The sequence below is a fragment of the Dioszegia hungarica genome (genome assembly GCF_025882075.1).
Source record: "Dioszegia hungarica strain PDD-24b-2 chromosome Unknown MKK02contig_16, whole genome shotgun sequence".
NCBI lineage: Eukaryota > Fungi > Basidiomycota > Tremellomycetes > Tremellales > Bulleribasidiaceae > Dioszegia > Dioszegia hungarica.
Window position 1 is genome coordinate 1,321,080 of NW_026515773.1, and position 25,884 is coordinate 1,346,963.

The 25,884-nt window shown below is 58.3% G+C and overlaps 10 protein-coding genes across 10 annotated transcripts; 4 read left to right on the forward strand and 6 right to left on the reverse strand.

Moving 5' to 3' along the window:
- Positions 1-368: 368 nt before the first annotated feature.
- Positions 369-1,583, reverse strand: MKK02DRAFT_28678 (uncharacterized protein; the record flags this gene model as incomplete). Its single annotated transcript, XM_053087620.1, has 1 exon — positions 369-1,583. The coding sequence occupies one exon, from the start codon at positions 1,581-1,583 to the stop codon at positions 369-371; it is 1,215 nt and encodes a 404-aa protein (XP_052943711.1).
- A 775-nt stretch (positions 1,584-2,358) lies between these two features.
- MKK02DRAFT_28679 (uncharacterized protein) lies at positions 2,359-3,279 on the reverse strand (the record flags this gene model as incomplete). Its single annotated transcript, XM_053087621.1, has 3 exons — positions 2,359-2,454; positions 2,499-2,836; positions 2,892-3,279. 3 exons carry the CDS (start codon positions 3,277-3,279, stop codon positions 2,359-2,361), a joined length of 822 nt encoding a protein of 273 aa, XP_052943712.1.
- Positions 3,280-3,982: 703 nt separating this feature from the next.
- MKK02DRAFT_38606 (uncharacterized protein) lies at positions 3,983-7,458 on the reverse strand (the record flags this gene model as incomplete). The annotated part of the gene is made up of 2 exons (XM_053090184.1): positions 3,983-5,890; positions 5,941-7,458. 2 exons carry the CDS (start codon positions 7,456-7,458, stop codon positions 3,983-3,985), a joined length of 3,426 nt encoding a protein of 1,141 aa, XP_052943713.1.
- A 640-nt stretch (positions 7,459-8,098) lies between these two features.
- On the reverse strand, positions 8,099-9,451 carry MKK02DRAFT_34657 (regulator of chromosome condensation 1/beta-lactamase-inhibitor protein II; the record flags this gene model as incomplete). The annotated part of the gene is made up of 1 exon (XM_053088988.1): positions 8,099-9,451. One exon carries the CDS (start codon positions 9,449-9,451, stop codon positions 8,099-8,101), a length of 1,353 nt encoding a protein of 450 aa, XP_052943714.1.
- Positions 9,452-10,254: 803 nt separating this feature from the next.
- Positions 10,255-11,254, forward strand: MKK02DRAFT_28681 (chaperone for protein-folding within the ER, fungal-domain-containing protein; the record flags this gene model as incomplete). The annotated part of the gene is made up of 6 exons (XM_053087622.1): positions 10,255-10,389; positions 10,441-10,505; positions 10,553-10,769; positions 10,827-10,919; positions 10,968-11,027; positions 11,096-11,254. 6 exons carry the CDS (start codon positions 10,255-10,257, stop codon positions 11,252-11,254), a joined length of 729 nt encoding a protein of 242 aa, XP_052943715.1.
- A 657-nt stretch (positions 11,255-11,911) lies between these two features.
- MKK02DRAFT_38609 (WD40-repeat-containing domain protein) lies at positions 11,912-15,291 on the forward strand (the record flags this gene model as incomplete). The annotated part of the gene is made up of 12 exons (XM_053090185.1): positions 11,912-13,083; positions 13,145-13,254; positions 13,309-13,404; positions 13,492-13,730; positions 13,790-13,949; positions 14,014-14,115; positions 14,167-14,223; positions 14,279-14,479; positions 14,544-14,686; positions 14,749-14,853; positions 14,901-14,984; positions 15,034-15,291. The coding sequence occupies 12 exons, from the start codon at positions 11,912-11,914 to the stop codon at positions 15,289-15,291; spliced, it is 2,727 nt and encodes a 908-aa protein (XP_052943716.1).
- A 1,439-nt stretch (positions 15,292-16,730) lies between these two features.
- Positions 16,731-18,357, forward strand: MKK02DRAFT_28683 (uncharacterized protein; the record flags this gene model as incomplete). Its single annotated transcript, XM_053087623.1, has 7 exons — positions 16,731-16,796; positions 16,843-17,016; positions 17,067-17,201; positions 17,246-17,347; positions 17,392-17,470; positions 17,516-18,203; positions 18,255-18,357. The coding sequence occupies 7 exons, from the start codon at positions 16,731-16,733 to the stop codon at positions 18,355-18,357; spliced, it is 1,347 nt and encodes a 448-aa protein (XP_052943717.1).
- A 926-nt stretch (positions 18,358-19,283) lies between these two features.
- On the reverse strand, positions 19,284-20,177 carry MKK02DRAFT_38612 (ribonuclease H2, subunit B; the record flags this gene model as incomplete). The annotated part of the gene is made up of 4 exons (XM_053090186.1): positions 19,284-19,358; positions 19,412-19,629; positions 19,688-19,918; positions 19,979-20,177. The coding sequence occupies 4 exons, from the start codon at positions 20,175-20,177 to the stop codon at positions 19,284-19,286; spliced, it is 723 nt and encodes a 240-aa protein (XP_052943718.1).
- Positions 20,178-20,955: 778 nt separating this feature from the next.
- On the reverse strand, positions 20,956-24,117 carry MKK02DRAFT_28685 (uncharacterized protein; the record flags this gene model as incomplete). The annotated part of the gene is made up of 3 exons (XM_053087624.1): positions 20,956-23,406; positions 23,462-23,884; positions 23,932-24,117. The coding sequence occupies 3 exons, from the start codon at positions 24,115-24,117 to the stop codon at positions 20,956-20,958; spliced, it is 3,060 nt and encodes a 1,019-aa protein (XP_052943719.1).
- Positions 24,118-24,728: 611 nt separating this feature from the next.
- MKK02DRAFT_38614 (uncharacterized protein) lies at positions 24,729-25,580 on the forward strand (the record flags this gene model as incomplete). The annotated part of the gene is made up of 2 exons (XM_053090187.1): positions 24,729-25,207; positions 25,415-25,580. 2 exons carry the CDS (start codon positions 24,729-24,731, stop codon positions 25,578-25,580), a joined length of 645 nt encoding a protein of 214 aa, XP_052943720.1.
- Between the last annotated feature and the right edge of the window lie 304 nt (positions 25,581-25,884).

Below are 25,884 nucleotides of genomic sequence, written 5' to 3' on the forward strand. Positions count from 1 at the left end.
CAAGGTAGGCAGCAGCCGAGGGTTGTGACAAGGAGATGTGAACATACGGGAGCTTACGGGGCATCAATATTGACTAAAAGCTACTAAAAGCAGCTGAAACTTGAGGGGCTGAAACTTGTGACGGCATTCATCGCATTTTGAGGAATGTGTCGCTGGCCGTCGTTAGGCTTCGGAGTAACACCTGATCACCCTATATCTGACGACATATAAGGCATTGGGCAAAGCCCCTCGATTCAGAAGTGATCCGAGTCATGTGTAGACGTAGCATGCAAAGATCATGATCACAGTCGAGTATTTATACACACGTGTAACGAAATCGTACCAAATCTCCCAGCGTTCTCATGACGCATGCAAGCTCGCGCGACTGCTCACCAAATTTCGTAATCGCTCTCTTCTCCGGGAATGTCATCAGTGCCTCCGTCAACCCAGAAATCACCTCCCTCCGCTTCATCCCCATCGTCTTCGGACACGTAAGACTCTCGCGATGCGGATGGAAGATCCAGCGCGACCCGGGCACGCGCAATCTGGCCCAGCAGATCGTCCCACATGAAGAGGATCTTGGAAAGCGGAACACCGCTGGGCCCGCTTCTCGAAGTTCTCTTCTTTGAGGAGGCGCTCATTGCCTGCTCGGTCTCATGCTTGCCACTCCTCGCTGCGAGCTCCATCACGTGGAAAGGACTCGTAGCGTCCAGACGTTGATCCTCGGACATGCCGAAGTTCGCCAAGGCAGTGTACGCCTCGACGATCTCTTTCTGCAACGGGCGACTCTCCTGCGTCAAGGCGACTGACTCGCAGAACTGACGGTTCTCTTCGGGTCCCCAGTTTATCAACGCGTCGAATGGGACAGGGGGACTGAGCTCGGCTGTTTTGATGGTATCGCTCATCCAGTCGATGAGGCGTTCCGTGAAAAGGTCGACACGTTTTCGCACATTCTGAGGCCTTTGATACTCTGCGAAAAGGCAGGAATGAGACTCCCTGAGCTCGACGATGTCCTTGTTGAGTCGAGCCAAGAAACGACGTCGACGGGGATCCGATGATGGGTCGTGTGACAGAAGTTCCCGAACAGATGGCATGCTCCCCGGTGGTTGCGAGGCCGGCCCCGTGGTCTTGGATCGGCCGACCCGGCGTCCCGGTATGCTGTAGTGTTCGGTCTCAATCGGTAGCTCGTCGGAGGGGGCAGGGCACTCGTCATGCTCCCAATCGTGCTGCGGGTGATACTGACCCGCTGCGCTCTGCCGTCGTGACCTGCGCGTCGTGTTCTGCGTCTGTGGATCACGCGATGACGGCTTGAACGCATAGCCACCTTGGGCCATAGGAGGTCTTCGGTTTCGAGAAGGCGCCACTGCCAGATGGCGAGCCGATGGCATGGTGGTACCGGTGTAGGTCGTCGCCGCCGGGATGGAAGGTTCACGACCTTTTTGCGAGTCTCTCGGCGTCCGGTGGGGGGGACCTGAATGACGAGCTGACGGTAGGGTCGAGGGGCCGTGACGAGCGGAGAAATACGACGTGGCATTGGGGGTAGGCGTGGGAATAGGAGGGTAATAGAACCCGTTGGGAACATAGTACTGGTATGGGTATGCCATCGTGCGTGAATTCGGACAGATCAAAATGGGGATGAGGCGAGAAGAAGAAGAGAGGAAGGAGGCATGTAGTGGGACAGGGGGGAGGGAGGGGGATGAGCGATGTGCCTATGTATCGCTTGCAGCGGTGTGCTTTCCCAAGGTGAAACGCGCAATTACAGGCCACCTTTCTTGCTCGATCCTTTCAGAACTCATTGCCACTTGGGGATATATGGCGCCTTACGCCATGGCAATCAGTCTCCTGACTGACTGCACATCTGTCAAGCGGACCCTCCGCCTCTGGCCACGCCGGCTATAGCCGTGATACCTACACCTGGTGCTCAGATATACGTAGAACAGGAATTCGCCGACTATACAGCAGGCGTGTTGCATGTGGAAGTCAGACAGTGCAGTACCCAGTACCCAGTGCCGATAGCTGGGTGCTGAATCCTCAGGGTAGCTCAAAGTCAAAGGATGAGCTAAAGTGTCATGAAGTATCCTTTGTGGCCACCGCTGTGTCTCTAGCATCGGCGCTCAACCTGCACAGCCTTTTTGCACAGCAGTCTGCCACTTTGACGCCACTTATCGTGACGGGAAAACGCCTTCGAAGACGTCAATGAGCTTCAAGGCCACGTGCACTCAGCGATCGCGAAAGAATTCGACCGAGATGCTGCAGGAGACTGGAAGGCTTGTCAGAGCATACGCACAGCAGGCGCTGCCCGACATGTCATGTTCGAAAGACCTGAGACCCCCTCCTCGTTGGGTCAGTACACGCTGGTATACTAGCAATCCACTGGACTCATACATCAGATCCTCTTATAGACAGACTGGCAGCCACATTCGCATTCACAGCCGGAATCATACGCGCAGGGGCAGAACCAGGGAATTTCCGGCCCTGCACTGAAGTCTTGGCATGGCACAGATCATGCACTACTCCACCCAATACTCCTCGGTCCCGTCATCAATGGGCACGCCGACACCCTGAATTGCGCCCGCCGGCCAGTATGGCTGCAGCTGCATGGACTGGCCGCCTCCATCCTGGGAGGGGTCGTACATCGGCACTCCCTCGTGCTGCTCTGTTGCGGTTTGCGGAGGACCGTAACTCCCAGGCCAAGCGATGGACATCTGATAAGGTTCCGGCTGAGCATTTTGCGGCGATTCGTATCCGTATGTCAGGTACTGCTGTCCTGTCGCGATAGATGGGTCAACTTCAGTGCGGGTGCTGGGGGCAGATAGGGTCCTCGTAGCCGTTGAAACGGTATTCGAGTGCGGTCCGGCTACTTCATTAGCGAGCTCATCAGCTTGGACCATTGCTTCAAGACAGACGCTCACCTTGTGTCCCGCGAGATGCGCCGCTCTTTGACCCGTAGTTCCGCCCATCAGGCGATGATCCTCTCTCCCGAGCCTGACCATGTCGACTGTGCCGTTTGTTCTTGCGGCGATGACCCCGCCGCTCGCTCGCCTGCAGTGATTCACGTCGTCGTTGTTCGTCCTCATACCTCAATTGTGCGTCCAAAGTGTGCCAAGCCAGGGCGCCCTCTTCGAGGAGACATCGGTTACCCCCTTCGGGCACAACGTTGAACGAAACCGACACCGACGTATCCTTTGCGCTTGAACGACTCGAACGGCCTGTGTGTTGCCGACTGGTGCGAGCTGAGGCGGGGTTGCTCGAGTTCTGATGACTTCGATCATGCAGAGTGTGGTCATGACGGTGTGGCATGGTGGAGTGCATGGCGCGGTAGGGAGGATTGGCTGCAGGTCGGAAATGGGGACGTCCAGCGAGTGAAGCTGAAAGATCAGGGGAGGATGAGAAGCGATAAGAAAACCCCGTAGAGCTGGCGACGCTTATGTACCCCCTGCAAGCAGATAAGGATATCAGCTTATAATGAGTGTATGCTACGCGTTTGTACAACATTCCTTTGAACCCCTATCGCACTTTATCCAGTCAGATCTCGATCGCAGTCAGGCCGGGATCTCCCCAACTCGGCACGCGATCCTCTGTTCTGTGATCTATGCACTGGAAAAGCTGTGCAGGACTTGCGTTTCACCGAAACCAAAGGAGCAGCCTCTATCAGCAGACGTATGATCGCGGTAGACACACGTGCTTGAAATCGCACCTGGCGTCGCGACCGCGGCGATACGCTAGGGCTGTCTCTCTGCTGGACATCATTTGAGCGAGCATGAGGACGTGGTGGTCGGCATCACAGGGGTGCAAGCACTCGGATCATGTGGACCCGAATGCGATAACCTCCTTACTCAGGCCGTATGTACCAGGTGAGAAATGTCAGATGCATCAGTGGTTGAGGCTACGCGTACATACGCACCTATACCTGCGTAATTGATCGTCGGAACGTCAGTGCGTCAGACAATTACCGACAGATACATCTCCACCGTCCTTTTCACTTTCGACTCTCGAGATCCCTCTACACCTTCTTCATCCGCAAGATCCCTCCCATCCTCCCCATCCCTCCCTTATCTCCTCTCACCCCTCCACTCCCTTTCCCAGCTGTCTGCTTTTGACGTCCACTGTCTCCCCTGCGCAGCTTGGCTCCTGCTCCTGCTCCGATGCCGACTCCAGCGCCACCTCCAGCCATACCTCCTCTTTCCCCTCGGGCTTTTAAGCGATCTTTCCACGCCCCTCCCGCTCTATTGGACCCTCCTGTCCGCACACCAGGCTGTGGCTGCATCGAGACCCGCTTCACCCAATCCCGGACCATCCCGCCCGCCCTTCCCGTCCCCATCGGGTTCAGCTGTCTTTGCTGCTGCCCCCTCTGTCCCCGCTGCTCCTGCTGTTGGGGAGGCTGCTGGCGCATTCGAGCAGGAAGGACTGGCGACCGCCTGCCTTCCCCTGCCCTCGTGACCGAGTCAAACGGATGCAGTGTCGTCCGCCCATCCTCTACCCCCTGCATCGCATTCCGACGATCCCGACGATCTTTCCTTTCGGCCCGACGCGCAGCTTTAACGTCTTCCGCCGATACGCGGATGGGTGAGCCGGCTCGACCGGGTATGGCCGAGCGATTGAAGGGACGAGGGGCGCGGGAGAAGATGTTGGTCCGCGCGGCGGTAGTTCGAGGCGGTGGTGGATACGTCGAGGGGTATCCAGCCTGAGTCTGAGATGGACCGGCTCTGGCGGTTCCGAATGGCCAGATCGGCCTCCGTCTGTTCCCCTCGTACCCGCTTTCTCCACCGATGAAAGTCGTACCGGCCTTCTCAGGCGGGACCTCTCTTCTCCAGTTCCGTATCAACCCCTCTTTCCCATCTCGGCCTTGCCTCTGCCCATTTCTCCAATGCTCGTCATCCCTCTGCGGCCTAAACATGCGCTGCCACATAGTCTGCCTTCCGGACCACGGTAGACCCTCTTGCCCCTGCCCCTGTCCTTGTCTTTGCCCACGGCCACGCCCGACGATGCTGGGTTCATACGGGAATTGCGACGGCGCTCCGAAACCGTTCCTACCGCCCGGGTATCCAGCTAAAGGAGGCGGTAATGGGAATTGCCGCCTGAGAGCAGGTGGCGAGCCATCCGAGGACGGATCCACGCTGGGTCGGGGAGACGGGGGCGCCGGTGGCGGGAAACGACCGGGAGTAGGGTACGGCATGCCTTGCCAGCCCGGGGCAGGCTGCGGGTATGGCATAATCGGCGGACCGGGACGGGGCGGGTAGGCGACGGGCGAGCCAATGAAGGGCGTTCCGGGATGAAGGTATGGGTTGGAGGGCAGAACGTGCCAAGGAGGTGGCGAGCGGACGTCCGGTGGATTAGGAGAGAAACGGACCCGGTCTCGTTCCGGAGGAGCGAGATGCTCCTTGGACCTGGCGGGAGGGTAGGGCGGCGAGTGCGGTCGTGAGCGGGGCGGGGAGCGATCATCCCCGGGCGACCTTGTTCGGGGTCGTGGTGAGACCGGTATCCGATCCTCTCTCGCCCATCGCCCCTCTTTCGTTGGCAGCGGAGGCGGCTCTTCACTCCTCGGCGACCTGACTCGGTCTTTCCACCTCCTCGGCGAATCTCGGAACCAAGCGAGAGAGACTCGTAGCCTCCCGCGCGTGCCGGAGGGAATCTCGAAGGAAATCCGGTCTCCCTCATTCCCCGTGGGATCTTGCGCGCCGGGACGTGATGACTGGGACGACCGTGGCTGGGAGAACTTGAGATGGGCATCGGATGATGGAGGGTCGATGACGATGGACCGATGGCCCGGGCGAGGCAGTGGCGAGGTCGAACCGGGATTCCGGTGATTGTGGTCGAACGATGATCCGGGAGTGAGCGAATGGTCGTCCTCGACACGAATCGGCATTATGGCCTTGTGCGAAGCGGCACTGCCCAAAGCTCGCACTGGAGGCTATCTCTATGTCAGCTCACTTTTCACACTGTCCGCAGCTGCAAGCTCACCTGCTGGTCATGCCGATCTGGTCGCACCGGACTCATTTCCACGCTGCTCGGCGGGAGCGGGTACGTACTCGGCTCAAAGCGCGTCTGAAGCAAGTTGGTGAGGCTCGGATCCCGCTGTCTCCGGCCGAGAGCATCGGCCGACCCGCCGCGAGAAAGAGCAGGACGCAGATTTGGCGTGTGTTTGGGAAGGAGGAGGTGAGATGCCGAGGGAGGTGGGATATGGATGGGTGAAGGAGTACGTTTTGGGGCTGGTAGGGCGGGGACGGCGAGTCGCGGTGAGGCGATTGGACCACTCTGAGCGTAGACATGGTGCGGGACGTTCATAGACGAAGACCGAGCCGGTAGACCAGACTGTCCCTGCGCCTGAGCTGGCGCTGACCGGAGTGTACGGGCCGAGGGGATCTGGAGATGACCGATCTCCGCCTTAGTAGTAGACCGCGGAGTCTCCCTCGGCCAGGTCTTGACCGGCTCGAGTGGCGCTCCTCCTGCTCTTCCTTTTCCCTCGCCCTTATTCCCCTTCGCAATCGCCGACCCGCCTACTGTGTCGGCCTCCCCATCTCCGCGTCCCACATTCCGCGCTTCCGCCTCCTTGCCCTTGCGTTGACTAACATTCGACTTGGACTTACGTACCGGCTCGGCAGGCGCCCGAGAATTGGGCTGCTCAGCCTGAACAGCACTAAGCAGCTCGATCGGTAGATGCAGCGCCGACTCGATGAACGCGTCTCGCTGTGATCTGGCCGATGTGCCAGAATGGGCAGAATGGTCCGAGCCTATCGAGCGGATAGGAACGGGACGAGTTCCGAGGTGTGATGCCGGGGGCTGTCGTTTTGGGGTATGAGAAGGTGAGGGGAGCCGGGCGGGGTCGGGGGACGGGAGCGCGAGGAAGGGAGTAGGAGGTGGTCGAGGATCGATACGAGCGGGGAGGACGACAGAACCGCCGGGGGGTCGGATCGGTATTGTAAGATTTGGTTTAACGAGTGCAGAAGCTCGACCTGGCTGTTGAGGGAGATTGACCACACTCCGACTCGCATTGCTTCCTTGCGACCCCAGCCTCCTCTGTTCCCTGACCACCTCGCCCGCCCTCTCTTCCTTCTCCACCGCCGCAAACCGACCATTCTTGAAAGTGGTAGGTTCCGTCCCTCCGTCCGTCTTATCCAATCCCGGCCCAACATCAGGTCCTGCTCGCGCTAGCGCATCCCGCTCCTCCGCCATCCGCTGCATCTTCGCCCGCACCTCCGCCTCCCTTATCCGCTGACTACTCGCCGCTGTCGTCCCGCTCCACTCAGCCGATCCGACCCCTACGCCCTTACCCCAGCTCTGCTCGCCTGGGTCTCTGGGCGGCGGGAGGGCCTGAGACCAGTTTTGTGTCCGTTTTGGCCTGTTCCGCCACGCCTCGAACGATGAAGGGGATTGAGATGGGGTCGGCGTATGCGTTTGGGGGTATATGTAGGCTGAAGGCTGAGTCTGGGAGGAGGGAAGGGGTACAGGAGCTCGAGCGGGCGCGCTGGGATGGGCCATGATATTTTGTATTTGTGTATGCTTAGCTGATCGTCTAGTCTGAGGGTCAGCTCAATAGGTGAGTAAGTGAAGGGAGGATGATAGCTTACTATCTATCCAATCTTCTACCTTCTACGCTCTCGTCCTCTTTCTATTGAACAGACACGTCTCAAACGCCCCTCCAGCACGCGCAGCGGTGTGGGCAAGTCGTAAAGGTAGGTGGGTGTCCCGAAATACGCCTGGCTGACTGGGTCCCGGGTGGTGCCGGCCGAGTTGGAAGATTTTGCGGAAAGAAGCGATGCGAAGCGAGACGTGTGGAGATGTGTGTGTAGATATAAGGACGCAAGGGCGGGCATCGGATGAGCCAAGGTGATCGCGAGGTCGAAAAGGGTGTGCATGTCGGCTTCTTTCGCCCAAAAGAGGGGGCCACTGAGGCGTCAGTCAGGCCCATAAGGGAACAAGAGGGGGACATACCAGATGTTGAAACGAGACGAAGGTCTATTGTTCGAGGGGAGGAACGGGTTGAGTGATCTTCCACACACACATTCCTCGGTGACCCCTCCTTTGGTCCATGGGGTCCCCACACCCCACTTCCCCCGCCCTCGTCCATGGTCCCTCTTCATGCCTCTCCGGAAGGGACCGATCAGAGCCTGGATATCGGCTAGTCCTCCAATACCCAAACCCAGCTGGACCCACATCCGCCCCATATGCCACCAATCCGTAGCCGGGCCCCCTCTCCACTCAGATCTACCCTCGTAAGGGCAGCTCTGTCCACCTGGTCCCCTAGTCCCAGATTCCCATGCTCGTTCCACCCTCCTACCCACAGCTCATCCAGCTTCTCTCCGCCATCTGGGCGAGTGAGATGCACCAGAAGATGTTCTGAGCCCGCCACTATCGTCCTGATCTCCCTCGCTTCCGGCTTATCTACCTTGTGCGGCCCCCTCTGCCCAGCCGTACTAGGACGGAGGAGCTGCGAGTACGTGTTCGCTCCTTGCGAGAGCAGCCCGGTATCGCGAGAGGTACGTTGGAGGACATAGTTCCCTCCCCAGGTCGCGGCGATGCCTGTCGCGCCGGCGATGGAGGATAGACCGGCGATCTGTCCTTTGGCGTCGGAACCCCACGCCAGGATAGCGCCTGTGTCTAGCAGAGCGAGAGAGTGAGATGCGCCAAGACGAATATCGATGATACGTGTGCCGGGAGGAAGGGGAAGGGCGAGTGTCGTCGGAGGGAGGAAGGGCGGTCGGGCGTTGCTCTTCCCTTTCCCCTTGCCCTTTCCTTTGGCGGTATCTCCGAGGTAGCTCTCTTCTGTCTGCCCGACAGTGGCTCTGTCGAGGGTCGAGACTTCGAGCTCGCCTTTCCTGTTCGCGCCCCATCCTATCAACCTCTGGCCCTCTCTCCCCTTGACGACAGCCAGAACATGCCTCTGTCCCCCTCGTAGCATTTCCACCGTGTCGCCTTTACCGAGTCCCAACTCAACTACCGCTGGAAGTCCCACATCATCCTCCTCTTCCTCTTCATCATCGCCCGCCTGTCGGCCGAGCTCCCCAAAGTCATTGGAGCCGAACGAAACCACCATCTCCTCCATCTCCTTCTCCCGATCCACGCCGCCGACCGGATTCCGCCGATAGACCACAAAGCTAGTCGTCCATGTCGCCGCTACCTTCATTGCCTCCCACTCGTCGTTCCCGCCCAGTCCTCGAGGCAGGGCATTGACGACTTTCCACTCGGTGTCCGGCTTGACGTCGCTCCAGAGCTGACATTTCGGACCGAGCTGACCGAGGGTGTTTGTTCCTGCACCCACCAGGATGTTTCGCCCGGGAACAGATGTGTCCGACTTGTAATGTATGAGGAGGAGGGCGTGGGTTGAGGACGAGACCAAGTCGATGATGGTCGAGTGGGGGAGGATGGAGTCGAGGGATGAGGAGAAGCGGGTGGGGGTGAATGTGGAGACATCGTCCAGGTGGCCGAAAGCAAGTTGTCCGGAGCCATTCGATCCGGCTGCGTAGAGCTTCATCCTGTCTCGCCTCGTAGTGGAGTGAGGTTCAGTCAAAGAAAGCACAATGTGAGGCTGTTCGCATGACGAAGTGGATCGAAGAGCTGTGAGGAATGTTACGTCAATGATACACGGACCTAGATTTGTTTACGCTCACACGCTACAGATCCCACTCAGAGCATCGAGCGATGCAATCAGCATGCAGAGGCAGTCAGAGAGACGGGACCTCCTGCGATGAGATAAGTGCCGAGCGGTCGAAAGCTATGGTGCACGCCTGGACCGAAGAGTCAAGACTCTCAGAACTTCAGAAGAAAGGTGCGTGATGGATCTTGTCAGTGACGCGAGCCAAGTGCAGCTTTGCCTTTGAATTCAGGGTCTCTTTCCTAATGACATAGGGGTCACTAGCTTTAAATGTTCCCGATCAGGCAATTCCAATAGGAAATGTGGTAAGGTAATTTTAACCTTTTTCCTGGCTGGCCTGGTTCGCCGCTGAGCCAACCAAACCGCGCACCGCTTCACTTGTCTCGCCTTGTATCTCCTTGTTGTCTTTGTCTTTCCTTCATCAATCAAGTCTAGCAATACCTACAATCTACACTTCTCCACTCCACAGACACCTATCGATCCGGTATCACCAGCTTCCGCTTAGACTTTCGACCAAATTAGACTCGTAAAAGAATCGCCGCCGCTCCTTTCCTTTCCGCTCGGGCGCGTCAATACACGCCATATCTACGTATCGCAACCTTGCCAAAACAATCTTTACCGGCCCTTGTCGATCCAACTCGCCGACTCCCGTCAATCTCCTCTCCTACGTATAGATCAGTACGATGCTGAAATACGCGCTCACGCTGGCACTATGCCTCCTTTCCAACGTCCGCGCGCAGGGCGACCTGTCAGCGGCAAACAACGTGACGGATCTGGAGGGGACATGGAGCAGTAACCCTTCCGTACAGACTGGACGGGTGAGTGATTACCATACTGGGCGGCATGTTTGACTGTATTGACGTGATCAGGATTTCTGTGTACCTGCTGAAATGCGGTTCACATACCCCAATAACACGGGTATTTCTTACTCCTTGTCAGTCCTTCCGCCCTTTTCATCAGTGAAGACTAGCTGATATCCAGCACCAACACAGGCTACTTCGAAGAAGCACAATACCGCTACAATTCCAACGCGTCCAACCCGGCCTGTATCCAAGCCACCATCTTCTGGCAACATGGGACGTACCGCCTCAACAACAATGGCTCGATCACCATGTACCCCTTTGGTCCGGACGGGCGGATCCAGGTGCAGGATCCGTGCGCGGCAGTGACGAATATCATCACGTATTACAACCAGCAGGTACGTCCTTGGCCCATCTGGGGAAAAGGGGCGAAAAGGGTATGGGCTGATGGACAGACAATCTATGCTGATTGGGGAATCACGGTGGATATTACCAGCGGACGTTATGTGCTTAAGATGAACCGATTCGACGGTGCCAAGATGCCCTATGTGAGTTGTGCGGTGCTCGTAGAGGTCAAGACAAAGCTGACGGGACAGATGTACCTCCAGGCCAAGCCGCCAAACATGATGCCCACCCAGATCCTCACCGGTACCAACGTAAGCTCTGCCCCCGAGTTCGACCTTGCGCATAGCCGCAGTTTTTGTGGGACCAGCTGACACCTCAGGCCTCCGGCCAGACCGTCACCAGAAGACGAAACGTCGCCGACCTGTTCAAGCGCTCTTCAGCGCCCGCACGGGCATATATCGGCTCGGATGTCGGCGCGCTGGCGGGTTTGCTAGGATTGGCGGTCAGCGCCGCGGGATTGGGATTGGGGATGTTATGAAGGACCCATCGAGCGAGCGGGAATCTGCGGGTCGGGCATGTCGGGCGGGTCGGGTTGACAGAGGATGTGCGCGGGAGGAGATGAGGTGAAGGGAGCAGGGAGAGATGAGAGCGAGGGGGATGGGGGAAGGTCAGAGGGGACGATCTAGAAACACGCGTCGGCGGGACGAGCGTACTGTATCCTATGTTTCGCGTCGAGTGGAGGTCGCAGGAGGAGAAGAGGAGGGGCGTAGGAAGAGGAGAGGAGAGGAGAGGAGAGGAGAGGAGAGGAGAGGAGAGGAGAGGAGAGGAGAGGAGAGGAGAGGAGAGGAGAGGAGAGAACAGGAGACCGTCACGACTACATTACACGCGCGTTATACCCCCCACAATGGACATTTGAGCTTAGACCTGGTTGAGTCTCCTTCGACAGACTGGGCTGTACATGCACACTATACCTTTGCGTCATCGACGCCTTATCGCTTGGGGAGCTGGCTGTAGGGCTAGAAGAGCAGCGTCGAGGAATGCGGAGTCAACAAGAACAAGGTGGAGGGCGTCCAAACCTTTGTAACTCCACTTCATCTTGATCATCCTGCACTTTACCACAGGCTCAGGCCTGCTCTAATAGTGAGCTAGTAGACTCGGGACGGAGTAATGTAGCTGATTCTCTAGGCTGCCGAGCATGGTCTCGCTGCGCGAGCGAACGGCCCGCCCGTCCTACTCCAACATTCCCCAGGGGCTCGAGAACCTCTCCGACTCACACTCTGATGCTGAGCCCGAAGCGTCTGGTTCAGGCTCCAAGGCCGTCTCGCAGATCAGACGGCGTCGGATCTCCGAATCCACAGCGCGAAGTGTCTCGGTCGGACCTTCCAAAGCGGTCGGCGCGGTCGGAAAGGATTCAGATGATGAGGGTGTAAGCTCGGGGGATTCGAGCGAGTTTGCACCGTCCGAGGGCGGACGAAAGAAAAAGATGGGGAAGGGACCTGCTACAGGTCGGCTGGACATGAAGAAGAGAGGCGCAGGGGCGGGGGCGGGGATGGGGAGTTCGGGAAGTGAGAGCGAATTGAGGGAGTTGGGGAGTGATGAGGATGATGAAGAGGGGTCGGGGATGGATCTTGACGGGGACGATGATTTGGAAGAGGACGATCTTCCCAGAGGAAAAGGTAAAGGCAAGGGAACGGGCAAGGCCACCGGTCCACCCAAGTCCAAGACACCCGGTAAAGGTCCAAAGACCAACTCCCGGCGCGTCCCACCTCGATCCGACCGGAATCCACACCAGCCCCTCGCTGCCCCTCCCGTCTATGCGCAGAGTGACATCAACCTCGTTCCTCCGGCTTACCGCGCGCTCATCAAGACGTCCGCGGAGGGCATGGTGAAGCCGACCCAGGCAAAGGCGTTCGTTGCGGACAAGACGAGACGGGCGGAGCTGGACGGGTTCCCAGCTGGGAGTGGATTGCCATTTACGACGCGCCTGGTCAGGAGGGGTGGGGCTGGAGGGATGGAGGTGGATGGAGAGGAGGGGAGTGGGAAGTGGGAGGTCGTGGTGGAGAAGGCGGAAGATCAGGTGACGAGGCGGAAGAGGGCTGTGGCGGTGGATAAGGGGATTCTGGGGGGTGTGCCGCGAGAGGCGTGGGAGGGGGAGGGGTGGTGGCCTGAGATGTACACCGGTGACGGTGCTAGCGATGGGATACTGGGGAAGGTAGGCGAGGGGTCGAAAGCGGCAGGGAAACGAAAAGCTGGCGGAAGTGGGGGATCGCAGCGCTTGACGGGGTGGACGTTGCGGCATGAAGTGAGGATAGGGCTGGACGATGTGGCCCGGGGAGGGATGGACGAGCTGGAATCTGTGGATGAGAAGTAGGTCTGCCATGGTCGCTATTTATCAGGGAGGAGGAGAGGAGAAGAGCTGATGAGACAGGGAAGCGGCCAAGTATTTGCCCAATCCACAAGAAGGTATCACTGTACATCTTGGACCGCACGACCAGCAGAAGCCCGTCAAGATGCGGATGTTTGAGCAGTACGATGTCTGTACGTATCCACGTCCCCTGAGTGGACAGGGGATATGGCAGCTGACGCGAGTAGCGCTACATACGGACCTGAGAGAGGGCTTTATCTTTTCCGCTGGGGGACCTATATGGGGTCTGGATTGGTGTCCTCTCCCAGAATCTCAAGCAGCACGTACGTTCTTCCTCCATACATCTCGCCGAAATATCTCCCTTGACTGCATCATTGCGAGCTCTCACGGGACCAGAGCTGATTTGGCAGACTACGGCAACTCCCAATTCCTGGCGATCACTGCCCTTCCCGACCTCACCGCTTCCCCCACCATCGGCCACAAACATCCCCGCGGCGACAAGGCGGCCATTCAGATTTGGTCCGTTTCCCTTCCCAACTCCTCCGCCTCCGCAGGCGAAGCAGGAGGAATGGGATGCGAGATGGTTCTGTGTATTCAAGGCGGAGCGGGGATGGGGTGCAAGTGGATGCCTTTGGGTGCATGGGACGATGTGAGCTTCGTTCTCGGGTCCTGCCGCTCAGATAGAGGAGATGGTAGCTGACAGAGCAGTGCGACCCGGGCAAGCTTGATCAGGGCAGGATACCAAAATTGGGTATATTAGCAGTGGTGCAGCTTGATGGTTCGGTTGGGGTTCATGCTGTGCCGCATCCGCTCGCTGTGAGGCATCTGAAGGGAGATTCTGCGGAAGACTCGGCAAAGCCATTGTTTGGTGAGTGACCTTGTGGTCAGAGTCGGGTTTTGATATTGATGTTGGTGGAGAGCTGATGAGCTAGTGAAATGCCATGAGCCTTCAGTAAGGATTGAGGTGGTTGATGCGGCTGCGTCTTGTGTCGACTGGATGACGAGCTCGAAGTTGGCTGTAGGGTTCTCTGACGGTGAGTCCATACTTTCGTGTAGATCGTGGAGAGCCCCAGCTGATCCATAAGGGTCAGTAGGGGTATGGGACATCGCCGACGCCCTCCTCACCAAACAGAAAGAAGAACGTAAGTTAATACCTCTGCTATTCCGCTCAGGCCCGGAGCGCAGCTAATGCTTCAGTCCTGCCGCATATGTACCTAAGCATAGCCCAGTCCTGCGTCTCATCTCTAGCGACAGGGCGTGTCCCGCCTGCCGACTCGGCCGGTGAGCCGGTATACGACCAAGATCCCCGCTTCCTCGTTGTTGGGTCTTGGGACGGCACGGCGACGTTGTTGGATGTGCGCGATCCGGGACATCCCGTCTTGTTACAACGACAAAGGTGTACGTACTGGCCTCTCGACGCGAGATGCGCGGCGATTCGAAGAAGGGAGTGGCTGACCATCAGTGCCGAGCCTGACTGTCGGCTGGTCCGTTCAGAATCAATCCGCCATGATGTCAGATAACGACTATAATGCCAAGCTATTCAAAGTCCGGGGTATACCAACGCAGCGGGAGGCGCAGATCACGCCGCACAGGGGTCCTATCTGGGTAAGTCTCCCTACATACTCACTTCTCTGAGTTCATGAAAAGCAGGAGCTGACAGGGTATAGGATATCGCGACGAGCGAGTATCATACGATGGTGGCGTCCGCGAGTGCTGATGGGTCCGTCATCATCGGTTCGGCGCAGAGCGGGTACTACAAGTCAAAGAGGGCTGTCAGTTGTTGTCGCTCTGCACGAAAGGACATAGCTGATCGTGACAGCCGATGTTCGTCTGGAGGATGCTCGAGATGGACTATGATAAAGTCACCGGACACTATCGCCTCGCCGACGACTTCAGCGGGGAGGTACGTCTCCTCTCTCTTCAGTCGGGCTACAGCGGAGCTGATAGAGTAGACGATACCTCTGGAGCTAGCTAATGGCCGTCGACCCAAAAAGAGCGTCAAGACCGTTGACGACGACATCAAGGGTCTGAAAGCGGGGAATTGGGATGTGGAGGTCGGGGTACATAGGGTATCGTGGAATGAGGGGTCGGGAATAGCACGGGCGGGGATGTTGGCGGCGGGGACGGCGAGTGGGCTGGGAGTTGTGTATCTGGTGGAGCCGAGGTGGAGGGAGGGGGTGGATGGGGCGGGGATGGTTGCTAGGGCATAGTATGCTGACTTGGTATGTACGGAAAAATTTTAAGAGAGAAGTTCATTCAAAGTATGCATCGATATCAGTGGTCATGTTCATCACGTCAAAGGGGAGGGAACGTTGGGGTCCAGACGGTGCGCTGAGCAGGGGTCTAGCAGGGGTGGAAGCGAGAGCTGCTCTACGCAACACCGGGCTCGGAATTATCGGTGTAGACCTCCTCCATGAGATTCGTCGCAGTAGCGGAGGCAGCGTTCTCATCGATCTGATCTGGGGTGGCTTGGTAATAGTTACAGGCGCTGAAATGTCACAGGTCAGCACCTGCCCGGGCCCGTCCTCATGGGGGAAGTCTCGTTAGCGATGATGGTGCCTGGTGCTCCATTCATGCTACCGCGAACTCACCCTCTGTACTCATTCATCATCACCCCCACTGCTTGCTCTCGCCAATTGTGTTTCTGCGTAGCATTCAGAACGGGGTCGCCAGTCAGGCATACCTCCCTGATGTGCACCTCGTTGAGTCGGTCTCTGAATAGCGCAATGTCGTTGCGTGTCCCATCCCAAGCGGGATCGGTGCCGGTGCGTATCTCCTGGCAGTTTGCTGCGCTGTATCCTCGGAGCTGAGTGTACCATTTGAAGGTGTCCGAGACGTGCTCGATGGAGTATACGAAAGTCGTAGACATGATGTGATTTGTGTATTGAGGGGGGGCTAAAGGGTTGTCAGTGCGCTCTGAAGCGTGACTTACCTGCGCTGTGATACAGAAGCGGGATCCTAGGGTGTGAGAATGCTTCAGTCAGATCGTGGAACAGAGGAGGAAGTATGGAGTCTGGATCAAAGTGGCGAGGGGATCGCCTTTTTGAGGGCGGTCTGCGACGGGGCTACAATATCTGACACAAAAAAGTAAAAAATGGTCATTTGCCTGCAGGTAGAAGCGCGCGACCTTTCATTGCTAGCCCCAGTACCATCGCCCTTTGTGCACTGTGGCACTGTACACGTGGAACTTGGGACGAGTGTGGCGCTGGCAATCCTACTTGCGCAAGTGTGGCACATTTGTCACGGAGTCGCTAAGCGACCCATTACGAGCTGCTTTCTGAACGCGTTGTAAGTTGCACCCACAGGTCGATCACAGAATAGTGGCTCAGTATCAAGACCTGCTCGACTACCTGGCCAGCCTACTCATGGTCCCATCCCCCGCTTCGGCGCCACTACCTCAGTGCTCTCAGCCATGTTAAGCTGAAACAAGCGGGGCTCCACATTCCTCAGTTCTCATTCAGGCACCCGATCGCTCGGGCCTGTCTGTCGCGCTTTGACGCAAAGGGAGGAGGAAGCGCTGTGTCTGTCACTTCGCAACACCACTCTGACCCCGTATGTTCCATGTAACGGCCACCTTTGACATTTATCATCTACCTCTGCGGCTTCTGCAGACTATACCGAACGGATAGACGACCCATCTCGCGAAGAAATGGCGCCTCACAGATTCATGCCGGAGGTGGTGTATGATTATGTCGAAGAGCTCGACGCGAACTTGGTGAGCTGCCCTACGATCTTCGCGAATATACAAGCTGATCAGTAAGGTCTGCGCGATATGTCAATCAGCTTTAGTCGACCCGGTCACTACCACCTCGTGCAAACATACGTTCTGCAGAGACTGCATCGAGCGAGCAATAGCGGTCAATCCGCAGTGTCCTATCGACCGATCTGCCCTCACGACGCACAGTCTGAGAGAGACGGAACAGCTCGTAAAGCTGGTGAGCGGACCTCTTCTCCCTCTTGGAGCATCCAGCAACTGATGGACCAGATGCTGGATGAGCTGAAGGTACGATGCGCAGCAGATGGGTGCGGGGTGGTCATGCAGCGGGGATTGCTCTTGGCGCATCTAAGAACGTGTCCTATGGCTGTCACGATGTGCGAGGATGGAGAGTGCGGTTTGAAGGTACGTCTCGATGAATGTTCATAAGGTCATTCACTCATCGTCAGATGCCAAAGCAGCGTGTCTCGGAGCACCGGGCGTACGAGTGCTTTCAGCGCAAAATGGAGTGCGAGCGGTGCGGCGTATTCCTCACCTTCAAGGATCAAACCGTAAGTGCCTCTAGTCATCATTCAAGTTCCGGCTGACTCCCCAGCCTCGCCATCTGAAGCCTTGCGCATCTCGGAGCGGACCCCATGTCGACCATAACCCCTGCGAAGCCTGCGGAGAGAAGTGTAAGTCTTCCCAAACCCTGTGACTAGGCTCAGCTGAAGGAGCAGACGATACCAGCCCCACGCTTCATCAATGGGCCTGCCCCTCCGCCCGAGTTCCTTGTACACACACAACCCGCGGGTGCCCCGCCATCATTCCCCGCTCCGAACTCGACGCCCACCTCAAGCTCTGTCCATTCGAAGCCATGCCAGCCTTCTTCATCGCCAACGATGCGCGATTTCAGGCTATGGAGGAGCGGCAGGAGGTACTCGTGAAAGAGGTGGCGATGCTGCGGTCGGGATTACAGGCGGAACGGGCATTGGCGGGGACGAATGGATGGAGGGTGTCGGAGGGGCGGTACCTGGATCTGAGGGGCGAGCCGATGCTTGCTGGAGAGACGGCTCGGAGCGACGCTAGGGCTACACGTCCTGGAGATGCCGCTGACTCCGGACTATCGCCCTCGGACACGCTGGATCACCCGTCGGAGACTGTAGCGTCTACTACGGGACCGCAGAATACAGCAAGTCCCCCTCCAGCCGGAATCACAGCTCGCGCCGCCGCAGACTTTGCCGCTCCTCGTTCCCTCTTTTCTCCCTCATTCGGCTCGCGCCAGTCCTACGCGGACTGGGCGTTCCATCACCTCTCCGATCCGATGCCATCGACTTTGGCGGCGCTGGAAGTGGCGGTATCGAGGCTGAGGCGGGTGGTGCTGCAGCTCGCGTCGGGCCTGGATACTATGGAGCGGCGTAATGAAGTGTGAGCTAGCTGGTGTTAATCGATGATTCGAGCGATAGCTGACCATCCCAGGCGGACCATGACTGAGTCGCTGCGCATCTTGGAGGAGGTCGGCGCATTACGAGCTATAGTCAACACCATACGACTGCGTGAGTTGCTTTGCCTCTTCGATTGAAGGGGCAGTAAGCCGACTGATTAAGAGGTGATGATCGACCGACCGGGCACTCCACGCCATCGTCGCTCATTCGGCATGACATCCGCCCCGACCTCCAACCCCATTCCCCGCTCTGCCTCGCAAATACGGACCGAGCCCGCCCCTTCCCGCGCTCGCGGACAAACAACGGACGCACAAGCTCAATCTGGCACAGCCGTATCTGCAATCCCAATATCCCAGCGATCCGTCTCCTCGAGCGTTACTGGCCGGGGCCATAGCCTCGTCCCGCCGCATTCTGGCCCAGGTAGCAGCGTCTCCCTCGGGCCGAGCAGCTCCCGGACGCATATTTGGGCGTTGAATGATATCAGCCATAGACGGGCACGAAGGGACGCGAACACGATAGGTGGTGTAGGGGGGATCGTGGGCGAGCCGATGGGGATGCCGAGGACGCCAGAGGAAAGAGGCGATCCGATGGATCAGACTCAAGGGGCAAGATCTATGAACCGTGAGTTGGGCGAGATCTCGCGCTGGCAGCGCATGTGTGTAGCTGATAGCTGATCGTACAGGACTGAGCCGGGCGGTATCGAATGGATTTCTCAGTATACGATCTGCAGGGAGGAGGAGCCATGGGACTGGTCCTCGATTGTAGCATAGCAGGAAGGAGTTGCGCTCGCTGGACGGGCGGGCGATCTGACATGGCATGTATAGGATCATCACGGCTTTGCGGGTCCTCGTAGTAGCCCAGAGATCAACCTGCAGCCCCATGGCAGCCTGTATAGGCCCAATCTTTTGTCCTGGATGTCGCTTACTGCCTCATATCTGAAAGATCAGCTCGCTGCGCTTAGCGTCGAAACCTGCGGACAGCTTACGATGAAGCACACCCAGCTGCGCTCGAGACCATCCGGACCGACGCGACGTTCTGGCTCAGTCCAGCCTCTCGTCTAATCTCATTTCTTCCCCTCTTTTGGCCGGAAGAAATTGGTCAACTTGCTCATTGAAGCCGTATTGACCTTTTTGAGAGCCTAGCAGGTGAGCTTTCAGTTCCTGCACCCAATCCAGGGAGTCTCTAACTCACCTCGACACCCCTAGACCCCGCTGGCGCTTTCCGCTTCGCATCCGCCTTATTGTCCTTCTTGACAGTGACAACCGGAGCTTGAGCCGCCAGAGTCGCCGCTGTCCTATTGGCGAGATATTCCGATAGGGCAGCAAAGTCGTGAGAGGCGATGAGAGAGGCCAGGATAGGTGCGGGGAGCCACTGGCCGAGGTGGTCGCATGTCATCTTGCGCCGGGCGGCTGTTGAATCAGCTCCGCCTTACTGGATTCTCGCGAATCAGGTACTCGCGCAGCTCACCCTCAGTCAGTTCCGAGGCACCGTCGCTACTGAGCAGCCCATCCCGGCTGAGCCCACGGACAAGATGATCGAACTGTTCGAATCGCTCTACTGCGGAGAAGTAGTCCACTTTGGTCTGGAGAAGAGCGACGACCCTTTCCAGGCTTGGCCGATAGTATACCTGTTTGGCTGCTTTGGGTACTGAGCCTGACCCGCCGTTTTCTGGCGGCGAGGGCGGAGCGAGCGGGATGACTACATCGAGTGAGCTTTTGCCCTTTGGACCGAAACTCCAGCGAGCCATGGGAAGCTCACCTTTGCGCTCGCAGCATAGTCGAAAGACTTTGCGCACAGACTTGAGCGCGAGAAGACGAGCGATATCCTCGTTCATCCCTTCCGATTTGGCGGGCTCAGTCTTGCCGTTTGTGGCACGCGAGAACGCCTCGGGGAGGGCGAAAGCTGATAAGGAGGCGGCATTGGTGATGAGGTCAGAGAGCGGTTGAAAAGGTACCATAGAGGTAGAAGTCTGCTTTGATCAGCTTGATCTCGTGCTCAATCGCCTGGATGCGTGAGACAGCTGACCTGATCAAGAAGAGTAGTTATTATAGGTATGACAAGAAACAGTGGATCAACAGGATGATGTACCAAAATAGTCCCAGCTGAGAAGAGAGATATCAGCATGGCCCAGCTCGACAAGTGGACAGACAACTCACTGTCGATTTGGGAATCGCCAACGAACCAAGTCCGTCTGGACCCGCAAGAAATCTTGCTAGCTTCGAGTATGCGATCCCGGCCTTCGGAGATATAGGTGAGATACAGTTGAGGTAAGCCTACGCCAGTCAGCTGCTGGGCTGCTTCCGACTATGAGCATGAAGAAGCTGACCTGTTCGAGGATGAGGCAGGCGGAGATACCGGTGCGGTTGAGTAGATAGGTCAAGATCTGTCGGTCCGTCAGCTTACGAGCGCATACCTTCGGTGCAAGCCGGCAAGCTCACCGCCTTTAATGAGTGAGATGTACTGCATGATGATGGTGAGCTATAAGAAAAGATTAGGTGATGAATCGATGAAGAAGAGAAGAGGAGGTGTCCTCGGACGCGTTCGAAGCGAAGCAAGTCGCGTCCATCCATGTCCGTGCGTCTTTTGGTTCTGCGGGCAAGCGAGCGGGTTGCAGTAGCGCTCCCGCAACCGCACATCCGCCAGTAAGGTGAGCTCTACAAGTAAGCGACCAGCGCGATGCATTATACGTCTCTAACAACCTATAATGTCCAAACTAAAAAGTCCATGAAAAGGTTCTACTCCAACACGATCCACCCCGGCTGAATCTCCGCCTCGTCCACCCAGACCTCTTCCCATTCTTGCCCATCCTCGTCTAGGCCGAGACTACGGGCTGTGACGTCGAGGCAGTCCTCGTCTGCCCCCGTCGGGGCAGGGAGGGGTATTTCGGTAGAAGAGGGGGTGGTTGAGGTGGATGACGCGATGGGTGTGGCGGAGGAGGACGAAGAGGAAGAAGATGATGACTCAGTTGAGGCGCTGGGGGAGGGAGCGGCGCTCGATGAATCAGCGGAAGAGGAGGTACTGGAGGGTGCGACGAGACCGGGGGTCGCATGGTAGTTCCCGCCAAGGATGCTGGTGTGATCTATGCTGGCCGTGCTGGACGAGGCCGAGGCTGAGGCCGAGGCCGACGCGGAGGCAGACGCAGAGACCATGTCCGAGCTGGCTGCCGCGGTAGACCTGGCGTCGGCGCTAGCGGAGACAGCTGACGAGCTGACATCAGCGGCCACCGACGTAGACGTAGCCGAGGGGACTACCGACGAAGCGCTGACCGTTGCATTGGCGGTAGCCGATGCCTGGGGGAGGGTCATAGTCACATTGAAGACCACCGTGCTGGTCATCATCTCCGTGGCGATCCCGTTATCATTTGTGCTGACGCCTTCTACTACCGGAGCAGTAGTCGGCTGCGGAGCAGGAATCACCGAGCTCTCGCTGATGACAGTGGAGCTCGAGGTGGGTACGACGGACGAGGAGGCGGGGGCGGAGGAGATGGTCTCCGTGGCGTTTGCGGAAGGGGCGGCGACGGACGAGGAGGAGGATTCGACCGAGCTAGCCGATGCGGACGCGGTGGGGACGGCGGTGACCTCAGCAGAGGAAGAAGGGGTAGGAGTGGCGACGGCGGTGCTGTTAACCGATGGAGCCGAGGCTGACGCGGTGGCGTTGGCTGCAGCCGCGGTGGACGAGGTGATAGGCTCAAAGGGGACGAATGTCGAAGCCGCTTCCGATCCTACCGCGATGGACGACGTCGCGGTCTCATTGGCGGGCAGAGTTGCGTTGGCAGGCAAAGTAGCGTTCGCCGGGAGAGTAGCGTTGGCAGGCAGGGTGCTGTTTGCGGGGAGAGTGACGTTGGTCGCCCCCGGGAGTACAGCCGATGCGGTCATGGTCGCCGTCTCGTTAGACACCGGGTGGCTCGCCCAAGGCGGGTAGTTGTGCGTGTCTCCGGCCGTTCCATTTCCGACGGACGTGCCGTTGGTGGGCATAGGCATGTCCGAGGAGATAGTCGACGAGACCGTCTCATTGCTGACCGGGTGACTGGCCCAAGGGGGGTAGTCATGGGTGGCCCCGCCGTCAGTCCCGTTGGTCGGCGCCGCTCCGTCCGCCGAGACCGTAGATGACACGGTCTCGTTGCTGACGGGGTGGCTGGCCCAGGGTGGGTAGTCGTGCGTTGCGCCCTCAGTCTGCGAGGGAGTGGGGACGGAGTCGGACGTGGAGGTCATGCGTGGTGGGTCACCGGCTTTTCCGCTGTCCAAAGCTGATGGAACGGGTGCAGCCGTAGGGGCGGCAGAGGAGGCCGACTCTGATCCCGAGTCCACCGGTACGGCAGACGCGCTCGGCGCAGTGGGTTCCTGGTTGCCAGAAGCGGTCGGTTGGGCTGATGATGCCGCGTCGGTCGACGAAGGGATGACGACAATGGGGACGTGCATGGAGTTGGCGGGACGAGGGGAGGAGCCAGCAGCTGGGGCAGAGCCGGAGTTTGAGCCCGAGTCAGCCGAGCCTGAGCCAGACGATGAGCCTGAGCCGGACTGATCGCCAGTTGCGGGTACAGTCTGGCCGTATGACCCAGATGGCGAGGGGTCGCCGCTCCCGCCGACAGGACGAGAACCGCTCGAGCCGCTCGATCCGCTCGAGCCGCTTGATCCGCTTGATCCGCTTGATCCCGATGACCCCGATGAGCCAGTGGAAGGCGATCCGGAAGCAGCGCCGGCATTGGCAGATGCACTAGGCGCGGAGGGAGGGGTATAAACGTCCGCGGGGAGAGTGACGGGGCCGGCGGTGTATGCGTTAGAGTTTGGGCTCGGGCTGGGAGCTGCAGGAGCGGGAGCGGCAGCGTTGGGGCTGGACGAGCCGGACGAGCCTGAAGAGCCAGACGAACCAGACGAACCAGACGAGCCTGATGATCCTGAAGAGCCTTGGCCGGACGAGCTCGAGCCGGAGGATCCCGACGAGCCTGACGAACCGGTTGACCCGCCTACTGCCTGGGACGCAGAGGCAGATCCACCACTCCCACCTCCCTGCGCAGCACCTGCTCCGGTCGGCATGGGGTATGAGCCGGTCGTGTAGGGCGGAGGTGCGAGGTTGGCGGGGGGGAGAGACGTCGCCTTGGCCTGAGAGCTCGTGGTCCACGAGGGAACGGCAGTGGCAGTTCCGTCCGAGCCGATAGACACGACGTAGTCCCAAGATCCATCTGCTTCCTGTCATCGTCAGCTACATTCACCTTAAGCATTCCAAACGATGACGTGAGCTCACCTGGGTAGGAATCATAACGATCTCAAGCGTAACAGTGGGCAACGACTGCCCCACCACCTTGTTCATATAGTCCTGCGCCGCCTTTCCTGCTTGCTCATAGATGTTCCCCTCCGCTGCGCCCCCCTTGGTACCACTTCCGCCCGCTACCGAGCTCGCACCAGTCGGTGCTGGAGAAGGAGCTGCCGCATACGCCGCGGTCGAAGGTGCCGCCGCGGCGGTGGTGTAAGGCGTGTAGGTGAAAGTCGAGAAGGCGGCGGTACTAGCCAGTAGTTCAGAGATGGATGCGGAGGGGAGGAGAGAGGGGTCATTGAGGATCGGTGCGGATGCGACCGGGATTTTGACCTGCGAGGCAACACCGACCGTCCCTACTGGGATTTCGGAGCTAGTCGATGCCGAAGGCGAGCCGGTCGCAGCAGCAAATGGCTAGGTGTCAGCTCGTGCAACGGGTCTCTGATAGGAACAGGGCTCACAATTGCGCTGGATGCTGCATCGCTCGCTGCCGCATCTCCTGCCCCAGCATACTGTCCGGTCCCTGCAAATTCCCTGTTCTCCAGCCATCTCCTCCAGGAAGACCGCTCGCCTCGTTTCGCCGGTAACGCCTGTACTGGGAGCGCCAGAAGCGGGAGCAGCAGTGTGGAGGCTACAGCGAGCTTCATCTCGTCTAGAGATATCGGTGGGTAGGTGTGTGAGTCTCGAAAAGAGAGTAGAGAGCCACCGGGGCTGTGTATTATAGGTCTGCGTCGAGCAGTGAAGGGGGAGAAGAGACAAGCAAGAATGGGAACCGCTTCGGCTAGCGAAGGGTGGTCGACAGTCCTACAAGTCAGTAGAAGGTGAGAAAGGGAGCTTATAGAAGGATGGAAGGTTGAAGACGAGCTCGACCTCGAATTGATTCTTCCATCGTCGTCGTCGTTGGTGGTGGCATCCTCCGATGAGTCTGAGGCTGTGCCAAGGTCGGACCTTCACAAGGCGTGGGGGCAGAGGCCGTTCCTCTTCTCGGCTTCGTTGACATGCTCGACGGACCGCTCGGCGGCGGTGGCGGCGGATTAGGCATGTTGATGGCCTGTCGGATGAGGGATATCAAGCGGAGGTTGGTTGTGGCTTGTCGGATGGGAAAATCAACGTCACACGCGTGGACTGCTTAGGTAAGAGCATAGAAGGTCCCGCTGCGCTGGCGGCGATCGCCGTCAAAAGTTCGATCCTCAGCAGCTGCAGCAAGCTCACTCACCGCTCTATAGCTCTACTCACCTTGTATCCATACACCTTGGCCATGTCGTCCTGCCTAGCTTCCTCCTCACGCACAGTAGCCCGGGCTATTCCATCTCGGACCGCTCAGCCTATCCTCCAAAAACGCACGGTCCTGCACAATGCTCGTCCTCCACGGACCCCCATCTTGCCTTCACCTCATCAGCCCAAGATCCGCTCGCCCACACCTGGCACTTCCACACCACAGGCACATCCCGACTCTTCTCATCCAATCCCTCCCATCTCTTCCTCCTCACTCGCGGACAGCGGTCTGACATTCCACCACGCGCCCCCACCGTCCGCGCCGTCCTACACGACTGGGGCTGTCCCTCCGTTCTTGCAATGGATAGGGGGCCAGTCGGTGCATTTGACAGGGGAGGAGGCTGCGCCGAGGCGGAAAGAGAGGAGAGGGGACGGAAAGGAGCCAAAGTGGGATCAAGGGGTCAAGGCGGATATCATTGACATGCGGCAGAGGGGGATGAGCAGGAAAGAGATCGCAAAGTCGTGAGTTTCTCACTTCGAGTCGACGTGTCCGCGGGTCAATTACCCTTATCATCATCTCCGTTCTATTAGTCGGGAGGAGAAACAACCACGTGCGCGAACAACTCCCCTTGCCTCCGCACCTCGTCCCCGTACTGTAGTTGAATCCTTACTCCTCTTTCCCTTGCCGTTTTCAAGCGCGATCTCGCTAGAGTCCAGCTGACAATCCAGTCTTTCTCTTCCTGCGCATCACGAGCAGCGGATATCACGAGTCGCACCTCTATCGCCAATGCAGCAGACGGAGAAGGATGAAGCGCTGGAGGAGCAAAAGTCGACATGGGGGTTCAACAAGAGATTAGCGAGAGCCAAGCGGGACAAGCGGAGAGAGCTTTGGTAGAGTGGCGAGAGCATGCAGGGGATGCATTCTGTAGCTCACAGTAGCAATCATATGCTCACTGTCATCACTGACCCTTTCGTTGCTCGTTGAAATCGCTCTCTCCGATCTGATTTGTCGATGCTCACTGAAAACCTAACGGTCCGGTGACCGATACAGCATGCGGAGAAGCTAAGTATGATGCGTCGGAAGAGCGAAAGTCGACGTGGGCCCTAATAAGTCATGAGCGATAGCAAACGCTGCGGAGAGAGCTCTGTTAGAGGAGTGGCAGATACTTGCAAGTGACCGTTCTCATGCTTTCATTCAC